This window comes from Propithecus coquereli, unplaced genomic scaffold (genome assembly GCF_000956105.1).
Source record: "Propithecus coquereli isolate 6110/MARCELLA unplaced genomic scaffold, Pcoq_1.0 Scaffold4, whole genome shotgun sequence".
NCBI lineage: Eukaryota > Metazoa > Chordata > Mammalia > Primates > Indriidae > Propithecus > Propithecus coquereli.
Genome location: NW_012149729.1, coordinates 7,391,725 through 7,404,193, shown reverse-complemented (window position 1 = coordinate 7,404,193; position 12,469 = coordinate 7,391,725). Strand labels below are relative to the sequence as shown.

The window sequence follows — 12,469 nt, the reverse complement described above, 5'->3', positions numbered from 1 at the left end:
TATTATATATTAAATTATTACTTGTGCTTGGACTTATTCCTAGACTTTCCAGATAAATCAGCATGTTTCTTTGTCATGCTGCATATTATTATAGCATCATTATTTAATATCCAGTAATGTAAACCCTCTCTCGCATTATTCTTATTCCTCAAATGTTTTTGATTAGTGTCTCTTTTTTTCCCAAATGAAATTTAGAATCATTTTATCCATCAATTTGACAACTATTTGTTGAGTGGACGCTCTGTGCTATGTATTGTGTATGGTGCTGAGATGGTTGCAAAAATTAAGAGAGACAGTTTCTGCTCTTACCATGCTAAACATTCACTTCCAAAAAATCCACTTAGAACTCTGATGAAGACTTCATTAATCTTATAAAATAACTTGGGGGAGAAGGTAATCTTTGCAATATTAAGTTTTTCATTTTAGAAAGTTTTAAGTCTCTCCGTTTATTTTATTGAGACTTTAAAAATATGTCCAAATAATGTTTTTTTAAAATGTGTATTTTAAGGCTGGGCATAGTGGTTCATGCCTGTAATCCTACCACTTTGGGAGGCCAAGGCGGGAAGATCGCTTGAGGCCAGAAGTTCAAAATCAGCCTGAGCAACATAGCGAGACCTTGTCTCAGAGAAAAATTAAAAAATTAGCTGCATGGTGGCATGCATATATGAGGTCCCAAATACTCGGGAGGCTGAGGTGGAAGGATCTCTCGAGCCCAAGAGTTTGAGGTTACAGTAAACTGTGATGACGCCACTGCACTCTAGCCCAGGCAAAAGAGTGAGACCCTGTCTCAAAAAAAAAGTGCGTATGCGTCTGTATCTGTATGTCTTATTGGTTTTACAATGTATCTTTTGTTATACTGTTACTATGAATAGGATACTTATTTATTTAATTATCATGTTTCGTATATAGAAGTCTATTTTCTGAGCATAGTTATTTTTTAAACCTCTTTACCTATTAAACTCTTGATTCACTTAACTTTGTTATACAGACAATCATATTCTATCTTGATAAAGATACTTTTTGTTTCTTCTCTCCAATATTTGTACCTCAATCATTTTTCTTTTTGAGGTGCATTAGCTAGAAGTTTCAGAAAAATGTTAAATGGTAGTAATAGCCAGTATTATTCTTGTTTTTTCTGACTCTAAAGGTAATGCTTCTTAAGTTTTATTAATTATGGCACTGATTGTTGTTTTGAGGAAGAAATCCTTTCACAGGTTAATAAAGTATCTTTATATTCAAGTTAATTAAGAACATTTATTAGAAACAGTATCTGTTTCTAATAAATGAATTTTATCAGATTCCTTTTTAGGTGTTTTTGAGATAATCATAGGTTCTTCTATAGTCTAGTGGTATTTTATTAATTAATTTCTTAATATTAAACAGTCCTAGTATTTCTGGGATAAAGACATATAAAGTACCGTATATTTAAAACAAGTGAAGATGATAATGATGATTTTACAAGTGACCACACACAGTAGAAAAAAAATGTAGCCTTAGAAGTTTTTCAACCAATCATTCTACTTATATTAGAAAAAAACTATGTTTTGGGCTCAGAACTCTAATTTTTAAAGTAAAATTATCTTGATATTAATTCATTTAATGTCATTGCAAGCCTTAGTCCAGTTTTATATTTTCACCCAAACTTACCTTTATGGACTGAATATTCAGAAAAAGCAAACTTCCCTATCTCTAGAAACATCTGACCTGCACACCATGGGTGTGTAGGCAGAAAAAAATGGTTAAAGGATTTAGACTCATCTTCGGTAATGTTGAGCTCTGGTCTGGAAGATCCTGTGAAAAACTAGATATATCTCCTAAGAGGTATTTTTAGGCTTTCAAATTTTCCCTAGGAGGATGATGTAAATTAAGACCCAAGATTATTCCCATCAGGAATGCAATCTGTGTAGACTCCCTCTACCCAGATGGTCTTCTGAACTCATGCTGCTCAACCCTGCAACCCTCTGAGTAGAAAACATTCATAGTTATGGCAGGATGTGGGCCAGGGGAATTACCCAAGGAATTCTTGGCTTCTTCCAAGGGACTCTGCAGATTCAGATCATATAATTAGAGATGTTAGCACTGGAGGGGACCATCAAGATCAGCTTGCTCCACCTCTTAGCTTAACAGTGAGGAAAACTGTCTAGAAAAGGGAAATGGCTAAGGTGACACAGAGAATGTAGGTAACATGCTGGGATAAGACCTTGGATTTTATGCCTTTCAATTCAGTATTAATTTTATTGTCATGCTGGCTTACTCATTGGTATCAGGTTTCTGTTATCTCAGTGAACCATTAAGTGAGTTCCATCTTGATTTGTGTCTGATAAAAAGTAATAACTTATTTTATTACATATCCAAGTAATTTAACATTTCTCCTCCTTACACGCAAGCCTCTGTTTGTTTGTACTATTTCATGTGGTAGCAAATCAGAACATTTCTTGTGTCCCTGAAAATAGTCTGAGCGACAGAGTACAAGCAGCTTTCATGTACCAAGTATATAGGACTATGTTTCTCACAGGCATTCCAGGGTAATTTTTTGCAAAGGAACGCACTTCGTAGACTAAGCTAGGTGTCAGTTATCATTGTTTTCTTTTCCGAATAAAAGAAATCAGGTGATATCTGTAAATGGTTGCATAGTAAATATTAGAGAACATGCTGCTTAAAACAGATTAGGGAAAACTATAGAAGGGGCAGGGGATTTCGAGTGTGATTTTGTCCTTGAATGGTAATGGCTCTATGTGGTAGTGAGGTTTATGTTGGTTTGCTACTTGCAGATGGTCTTATTATTGGAATTTTGTCTACCAAAAATAAACTTCATTGTATTCTACAAACATGTGCCCTTCCAGAATAACACTACCAGTGTCTTTGTGAAACAGCCGCTGTCGTTGAAAGGATGAGTATGTCCTCTATTGGTTGAGGAAAGATGACAACTAACTCAATCATGACGATATGTAAAACAGGCATTCCAAGTCAGCAGTGGCGATGTGAGCCTGTAGTCCCAGATACTGGTGAGGCTGAGGTAGGAGGATGGCTTGAGCTTGGGAGTTTGAGGCTGTAGTGTGCTGTGATTGTGCCTATGTACAGCCCCTGCACTCCAGCCTGGGCAACATAGCAAGACCCCATCTTTTAGAAACAAAAGGCATTCCATTTGGATTAATACAGATTTCAATTATTTTGTTATAAATTTCAACTGAATAACAATTAAGCAAATAAGTCCATTGTGATAGATAAAACAGGTGGAAAATAAAATGGAGATTCAATGGCAGGGAGTTTAGTTCAAACTACTCAACAGGAAAAAAAACATATGCAACCCTGTACATTTCTAACTCTAAAAATTCTGTGCTACAGCTCAATTGCTAAGATACTCATCTTTTTTCTCCAGAATGCTCTTTGCTCTTTTTAGCATTCCATAGATAGGAGTTATTCCTTAGATTTATTTATGTAATTTTTTTGCAATGTGGTATTTATCAGTGACTCTCTTATTATATTGTTTGATATAGTTTGTATTAGGGGCTCTCTCTCTCACTCTCTCTCTTTCTCTCTCCTTATATACATATAAATGTTAGCAGAGGAATAGGTTCTGAAAAAGGGAGAAAGGTGTTTATGCTAATCATGATATAAACAATTGACTTCATTAGAAGCAGTCACAGGTCATATCCTTCCAGTTATTGTCTTATAAAGAACAAGAAATGATGCTTTGTCTGGCATGCATGGTAAACAATGCCCTTGCTCTCTCCTTCATGGCCTCACACAGTACTTCCAACATGGGTAGCACATACAAATCTACTGCCCTTGACTGCAACTCAAGAGAGCATTTTAGCCAAGTGCAAATCCACTAGTTATGAAAAAATAAAGTAAATGCGATATTGATATTTGTCAATGAAAAACAACATACTATAGAAAAATTGGGGGATAAAATATTAATCTAAAAATAATTTTAAGGATGAAATATTGCCACTGTAAACAGACCATGAAAAATTATATTTGCAGTGCAGATATATTTATACATATAATTTTAAATCCAAGATTTATCTTAACTGTATGCTTTCCTAATTTAAGGAGTTATTTTGAAATAGTTATTTACTCTAGAGAAAGTTTGACATGTACATATGGAACTTCATAAAAATGGACAGTGCAGCACCTGCACTGATTGTAATAGCGAAAGAGTGGGAACAATACAACTGCCCCAATGCAGAGCAATGGGCAAATAACAAGATTTATTCACAGGATGGCATGTTAAACAACACTTAGAACAAATGAGTTGGCTATACAAGTATCAATAGGGATATATGTGAAAAACACAGTGTTAAGAAAAAAAGTTGCAAAAAGTACAGTGTGATGCCATTTATATAAAATTTAAAACCTCAAAAACAATTCAATATATGTAGTCTAAAGATGCATACCCATGTAATAAGAGTACAAAGCATGCATAAAATGATACACTCGAAGCAGTAATATGTGTGTGCTTACTTTTTAAAAAATAAGCCCTCTTTAGTGGATTTGGCAAACTACTAACACATTATGCCTGTGTAGGAGGTTAGCAATTTTCTTTTCAGCCTCTGCCTGTCTGCTATAATTCAAACTCACATTTAAAATATGGTTATATGAGATGTTGAGAACTATAATATGCTAGGTTCATGATTAGTTTGGAGACTTTTTAAAAGTTTGAATGTTTTCTTACACTCAGAGCCTCGGTCTACACAGTTAATTTGAAGTGAAGTATTGTAAAACAAGCACAGCGTACAAAGCCAGCGGTCAACCAATGACAGCCATATATGGGTTAGGAGTCATCTGGAGACGAAGTTAATGTAGAAAACGTGGTCATCTGTTGAGTATGAGGGGGATGGTGGTGTTGGACACCTGAGATTTAGAAAAAGTTAAATCATTGTAGAAAATGGAAGAAAAAGCAAAGTAAGGGTTGAGACAGAGTAATGCTGAGCAATACTCGGGGGTGGTCGTGGCAGTCAGGCTTGAAATGAAATCAAGCATAACATCATTTCCTGGCAGAGTTTAGCCTCAGATCCCCATTTCACTAGGTCCTTATAAAACAAAATGGGGGATTGTGGGTCTTTCTCTTTTGAAGGTCCTTTGGCCTTCAAAAGATGGGTAAGAATTAGACCTTCTGGGTTCAAATCCTTGGGTTTAAATCTATTCCTGTATATTCAGGAGAAGTGGTAACAAATTTGATGAACAATTTGGTTTAGAAGTGATGGAAGATCCCCAGAAGGTAGATTTGGGAAAACACGACTCTCATCTTCTCTCATTGACTCACAGGCCTTTGAGGAGTTGATGAGTCATTGAATCTGGCACCAGGGTGAACCTGCTGGAAAAGGCCTGTGCCGAAGTCCACACTCATTGCAGACCTAAAGTGGCTGACTTAAAAAACAATACTGCTGGCATGCTCCTCCCTCCTGTTGCCAGCTCCCCTGTATGTGATTGCCTTAAGAAGCTATGTTCATTCTGAAAATTATACCATTGCTCAAAACACTTTTGAAAGTTCTATTTTGAAATTACATCCAGTCACTTGGTCTCTTTGGTCTCAGTTTCTTCATCTGCAAAGTGAAAATAATAATGCCTACTCTGACTCCAAAAGTTGTTACAAAATCAAATGGGAAATATTTTAGAAACTGTTAAGGGCTTTGTAGTTGTTACTAATTAAAAAACCATTTCAGAAACTATACTTTTACTTTATGGCAAAGATTCACTTTTTAGTTAAAAATACCTTGTACATAAACTTGTCCCCAAATGACTTTTGCTGTAACCAAATACCAAATCTTACTTCAAAGTATCAAGATAGTAAAAATAGTGTCAGGAGTTTCTTGTATGGTTTGGCCCTCTATGTTAGCCCATTTTAAGTCCTCTAAAGATGAAACTTCTTGTGTTCAAATTGTGGAGGTATTTTATGAGAGGGACATGAAATTTAATTTTTCTGTTTTTTTTTTCCTTCTGTAGGAAGTCACCAAAGCAGTACAGCCTCTTTTACTGGGAAGAATCATAGCTTCCTATGATCCAGATAACAAGGCGGAACGTTCCATAGCGATTTACCTAGGCATAGGCTTATGCCTTCTCTTTATCGTGAGGACGCTACTCCTACACCCAGCCATCTTTGGCCTTCATCACATTGGAATGCAGATGAGAATAGCTATGTTTAGTTTGATTTATAAGAAGGTAATACTTCCTTGCACGTGGTACATGTATCCTTTATGGTACATGTTTTAAATGCCATGAATTAGATAGTGCGCTGGTACAAGTAAGGAATCAATGCTGAAATTAATTTTGTATGCCTGTGAAATAAATGGCAGGAATAAATGTTTTTAATTGTCCTTGATAATTTAATTCACTTCATCTGATAATTATTGAGCACCTTCTGTAAACTGCTTATATTGTAGGTTTCGTTTTTGGTTTTTTCACTAGTCATATCATTTTTTTGGAATCCACGGTTCCCTGTTAAAATAACTCACACCATCTGCATGAAAGTCATTGACAAAATGTCATTTTATGGTATCTTTATGTTCAATGGTAACAGTATAATATATAATTGTTAATGATAGATTACCCAAGCAATAAATGTTTCCACCTTAACTAGTTGTCACAAGTGGTAGTATCCACTGCCTTGTTTTGAGTTGGATTTTTGTCATTCTGTGAGTCCTGTAAAGTTTTTGGAACAGCCCATGTATTGAAACCATAAGAACCTATTTTGCTTTTTTGTATGTATTGCTCAGACAAGAGCCCAATTTGCTAAAGCATGATTTAGGGGAATTCAAATTAACATTTAGCTAACTTACAAACACAATTTAAGGTCATTTCAATGTCATGTGCTTTCACCAACCTGATTCAATACTATGTGTGACTACTTGGATCTATCAAGTCATTACTGAAAGGTGTTTTTGATTGACTCATTTGGATATTGCTTTACCCTTATCCTCTTTTTTTCTTCCCCCAATGTAAAAAATCTTTATATACTTGGTTTATAAGGAGCATGGGTCTGAAATTTGCCTCTAGCAAATAATCCCTAACACTTCCATGGTATACATACAAGGTCATTTGAGTTATAAAACCGCAATAACCATACTTTACTGTTCAAAAAAGCCTTTTATGGAGGCAGAGGGGAAAAAAATGGAGTTCCCAGTTTAATCACATCACCTCAGCTGCAAGCTCAGCAGTTTATAGGTACCAGGAAAACATGGATGACAAATCAACAAAAATTTTATTTTGATCCAGACATTTTACATAAGTGAAGAAATTTTTAGGTATTATTTGGAATAGAGACTCTCCACAGCTTGCATATCAAAGAAAGTTGAATTAAGTTTAACAAATATTTATAAAAAAGTGATGATAACTAATAGCTAAGAATGTGCATGACAAGCTTGTAGTGATTTAGGTATACTATCTCAGTGATCCTCCCCATGACTGTTTATGATAGGTACTCTTATCCTTGTCTATGGATAAGGAAAAGAAGACCTAAAAAGTATAGAACATTTGGCAAAAACTGCTTCAAATTTCTAAAATAGGTAAATCAGAATCTGCGAAGTGAGAGGTTTTCCAACTATTAGGAAAAATGAAATAAGGACCGATACAGTGAGGCAGAGAGTGTTACATGGGAAGAGAGAGGCATGGGCTAACAAGGAGGAGAGATCGAATAAGGAGCAGGCTAGTTTGTAAACAAGACTATATGTAACATTTGGCACAAATACAGCAATATGTGTCTGATTTTTCAGACCCAGTATGTGTTAATGAAAAGTTAGATGCTATGGTACGTGTCTTTCTTTTTCAACATTGAGTATCTGTTCTTACCTAATTTGCTTCATCTCTCCAGCCTACATTGGCATCATCACCAAATAATGCGATTATATCTCCATGTGGCTCTGGTTTGGTCCCTAAATTGAGCCTTGTGTTGACTCAAATATAGTGGTTTGCATCTACTAAATTCTCAACAAATATGTGAGGGATTCAGTTGAAACAAATATTAAATGGGTACTTTCCAATCAAAGCCTCTAATAACAAATCAATTCTTCAATTTTACAGGGAAAGTATGACTATGATATTTCATAATCATAATTAATTTATCTTAATAATTTTAATTAAAATTAATTAGTAGATAAATACATAGATAAATTAATTTTGCATAAACTGTTATGTTTTTCCTTGTAAAATTTAAGGATTTTCTATTGCTAATTTAATTTTTCACAAAATCATTAATGATTCAGTTATTCATAATATACTTTTATTGACTTTAACAGTAATTTTATTCAAAAGAGTTAGTATAAGGCTGCATGAAAAATTTAAGATGAAGGTTTAATCTCACATTTTTGCTGCCTTTGGCTCCATCTTTTAAAACAAAAGCAAAGAAAAAAAACCTCTCACATAATATAAATGGATATTTAAGTACAATATCATTTTCATTGTGGAGGAGAAAAAATAATTATTACTGTCTAGATGCTGCAAAATAAAACAACTACAGTCATACCAGTATAATATTTACTGTAAAGAGAAATATTTATAAATCTGAGAAAATACTAAGCTAGATGAACATAAAATAGTTTTTACCACCTTTACTTAATGCATTTGTACTTTACTTAATGCATTCCTCAGCCATATTATGTTACTTATAAATATATTTGTCTTTTGTTTGTTGACAAACAAAAACATCTAATGTCCCATTTTTCTTTTAGATTTTAAAGCTGTCAAGCCGGGTTCTAGATAAAATAAGTATTGGACAACTTGTAAGTCTCCTTTCCAACAACCTGAACAAATTTGATGAAGTATGTACCTACTGATTTAATCTCTATCTGTTATTGTTATAAATCTTACATCCCCAAAGATGGAGTTTTCCTGGGTCAGATAATAGAAATAAGTGTTTAGGTCAACTTATCTCCACCTTCCCTATTCTGGAAACTGAGAAAGCTAAATTGTGTAGCAAAGTGTCATTCTGGGATCTGGCGGAACCACCTAAATCAAAGGCACCTTAGCTTGCTATTTATAAGATTTTTCAAAACTTAATCCTTATCAGACCTTATTTCTTTTTAATACTTTATATTTTTTCTCTTTCTTTTTTTTTTTTTTTACTGACCACTCATTCATCAGTCACCTTTTAATACTTTAAATCAGTATTTGGCTGAATTTAGTACTCTGAGCAATTTTTATTCAGTGGTATCTTATGTGACAGAGAAACCCAGGGTTCTTGAGGAGAGATAATGTGTTTTATTTATCTTTGCATTTCCAGTACTTAACATAGCATCAAACCCACAGTAGGTACTAAATTAATTACTGTTGAAGTGAGCACATATTTATTCTGAATATCTCTGTCAGACGACAGAGTTGTGCAGATTGAGCCTCTGGGGAGAGGCTTTGTTCTCTCATGTTCTATACTATGGTTCTTGTTGTATCCAAAAACAAATAGGCTATGCAAAATAAATTCTAGACATGATACTTAAATATCCAATCTCAATTCCACTGAAAAAATGTATTTACAAATCCAATGACTTGAAATTTGTTCCTTGGGAAAACCTAGTCTATTTATAGGATGTTTACCCACATTGCTATGTGCTCCATGAAATGAATATCTAGATTTTAATTCAGAAACTTGAAGTGTTTGTGTTACAAGCTCCCCGTGCTTGCTGTTTTTCACATATGATTCTTTGTTCCTGGGGGTGGAAGATAAAATGCCACTTGTTTTTTTGCTTGTATTTTCCAGGGACTTGCATTGGCTCATTTCGTGTGGATTGCCCCTTTGCAAGTAATGCTTCTGATGGGGCTGCTCTGGGATTTGCTACAGGCCTCTGCCTTCTGTGGACTTGGGTTCCTGATAGTCCTCGCCCTTTTTCAAGCTGGGTTAGGGAGAATGATGATGAAGTACAGGTAGCAGTCTATTTTCATAGCTTCAAAGGGTTTTAAATCAGGTTTTCAAAAAGCGCACTCTAGTAAAACCGGATTGCTCTATGCACTAACTGTGATCTATAAGGTGTCACTAAAAAGGAATTATTTTAATGGTGTAAATAATTCTTTGTATATCAATTGGATATTTTTTGATTGTTGGACTATAGAATGCATTTATAAATGTGATAAAATTCAGTTCATTTTTATAGATCATAAAAATGGTAAAACATTTACGTGGATTAGAGGGAATACGTAAATTTTGTGTAGAGTTTATTGACTTTGACTACTCTGGTTCATAGATCATCGCACCAGAGTTTCACTTTGTATCACAGATTGAATCAGTGATACCAGTCACTGCTTATGATAGTGGATTTCTCAAGTTTGTCACCTAGACTACGACAGAAAGTATACAGATTTTGGAGTCAGAGAGCTCTTGTTGAATCCCACATCACACACTTACTAGTTCTAGGACCTTAGTCAAGCTCTTTCACCTCACTGAGTCTCTGGTTTTTCATGTTTAAAATGGAGGTAACGACCTTTCATAGACTGTCACAAGGATTGGGGATAGTGTATGGAATGTATCTAATACAGGATCTGGCACAAAGGAAGCATTTACTAAATGGTAGTTATTATTTTTATTACCATCTATTTGATAATAAATACACATCTGATAAATGCCAGTTTTCTTAAAAGCTTGAGCAGTTCTTAGTAGGTAATTTGACTTATTTTTACTATTAGATTGACTGATTGATTGATTTACAGAGATCAGAGAGCAGGAAAGATCAATGAAAGACTCGTGATCACCTCAGAAATGATTGAAAATATCCAGTCTGTTAAGGCATACTGCTGGGAGGAAGCAATGGAAAAAATGATTGAAAACCTAAGACAGTAAGTTGTTCTTGTAATTTCAATATTATTAGCATTTTTATTTTAATATTTAAAAAAATGAGTCTGTCATAGTGGACTTTCAGCTCATATTTGAAGTTTTTGACTATCAAAAAATTGTATTAAATTATTTCAATATTCATGCCTTAGTTACATAAAGTCATTTTCATAGGCTATAATTTTATGTAGTTGATACAGTGTGTTATTTTGTACTATAAGGATATTTATATTTTTTGAAAGAATCCCTTACATGTATTCATAGCTGCTTAATATTAATATATTTATTTGATTAAGATAATGATCATGATGCTGGAGGCTGATTGATACTTCAGATGGAATTGCTACAGTGTACAATTCTGAACCAAATAAATTATCCTCTGTTTATATTTTACTTAATTTATGTTATGGTGCATGAAAATGGAAAAAAAACCTTTATCTGGTTAAAATATGCTTGTTCTTCCTTAACTTAGGAATAATAGCACAGGTAATATTCATAAACTATGTTCTTACAAACCCTCTGCTTGAAGTGAAGTCAGTTCAAGTAATAAAAGCCACTTCCTGAGATAGAATCAGTACTTGGCACCTCTCTCTAGTGTTCTTTCCCCTCATATAACCTTTCACTGATTAGTAAAGATTATATCCAGCAAAAAAAAAAAAAAAATACAGCATAGATTGAGATATGATTACTGAGATAATTTTGGGCAAAATATAAACTAGAGCATTTCTGTAGCCATGAGATCATTTTTCTTTAGTCAAGTTCCATGTTCTACAAACTTCAATCAAAAAGGGGTCTAGGAGACTCAGTGAAGTTTGATATACTGTTAAAAGGACAATAACTTCAGCACATGAGAATTTCACAAGGAAAAATACGCTAAAAAGAAGAGTGGCATTTTGGATGGTGTGAATATGAGTATTAGGAATTCAGGCTACTGAGTCTGGTAGACAATGGTAACTGAGCTGCAGGTGTGTGATTGGAACAACAAAAGAAATACTGAAATGCTAAGTCCTTTGCCATGTAAATAGAAGGAGTAAAAGAGTATTTATTTCCCAAACATTATTGGTCACCTGTTTTTGTTATGCCTTTCAAGACAAATCCAGGAAAGGAATTGCATTTTCCTTCCTGAAACATCCTTGAAGATCTTGGGGAATTGTTCAGTTGGTAGAAGTTGTTTTCTCATTAACAAGTGAGTGCTGCATCCTCTCGTTCCCTGCATCACTCTTAGGCCTGTCAATGCAGGCATGGCAAGGACACCCAGAAAGGTATCAGAAGATCCGGTTTTCTCAAGCCTTATGATACACTCATGACCAGATTATTCATGGTGCTGACTTTTCTTGACTTTGGTTTTTATTTTTCCCTCTTCCTCAAAAGATGAAATCCATCCTCCCTACTCTGTATTTCAGTTCAACCAATGCTAATAGCAAATGTTTGCTTCTGACTTGTATAAGCTGGCATGAAATTGTTACCAGAAAAGGCTGGAAAATGCCGACGTAGATATGGGAAAGCAAGAATTGCTCCTACTCAAGAGAGCAAATATAATGTTCTGAAAGAGATCGGCAGGAAGTGCTTGTGGCAGGACTTGCTTTAAAAGAGTGATTATCTCAGCCTGGGCCACTGTCGTACTGGTCAAAAGACTGTGCAAAGCTCCCTGAAAATTTATGCTTTTATTTCTCTTTGGTAATCAAGTCATTTTCAATTTTTTATAAGAAACTG

The 12,469-nt window shown here is 34.5% G+C and overlaps 1 protein-coding gene across 1 annotated transcript in view; it reads left to right on the top strand.

The window, feature by feature from the left end:
- The window catches only part of CFTR (cystic fibrosis transmembrane conductance regulator (ATP-binding cassette sub-family C, member 7)), a 141,760-nt gene that overhangs the window by 12,227 nt on the left and 117,064 nt on the right, over positions 1-12,469 (top strand). Inside the window, exons 3-6 of the mRNA XM_012652736.1 lie at positions 5,950-6,165; positions 8,670-8,759; positions 9,692-9,855; positions 10,636-10,761. Coding sequence (XP_012508190.1) covers positions 5,950-6,165; positions 8,670-8,759; positions 9,692-9,855; positions 10,636-10,761 — 596 coding nt within the window. The remainder of the gene's footprint in view (positions 1-5,949; positions 6,166-8,669; positions 8,760-9,691; positions 9,856-10,635; positions 10,762-12,469) is intronic.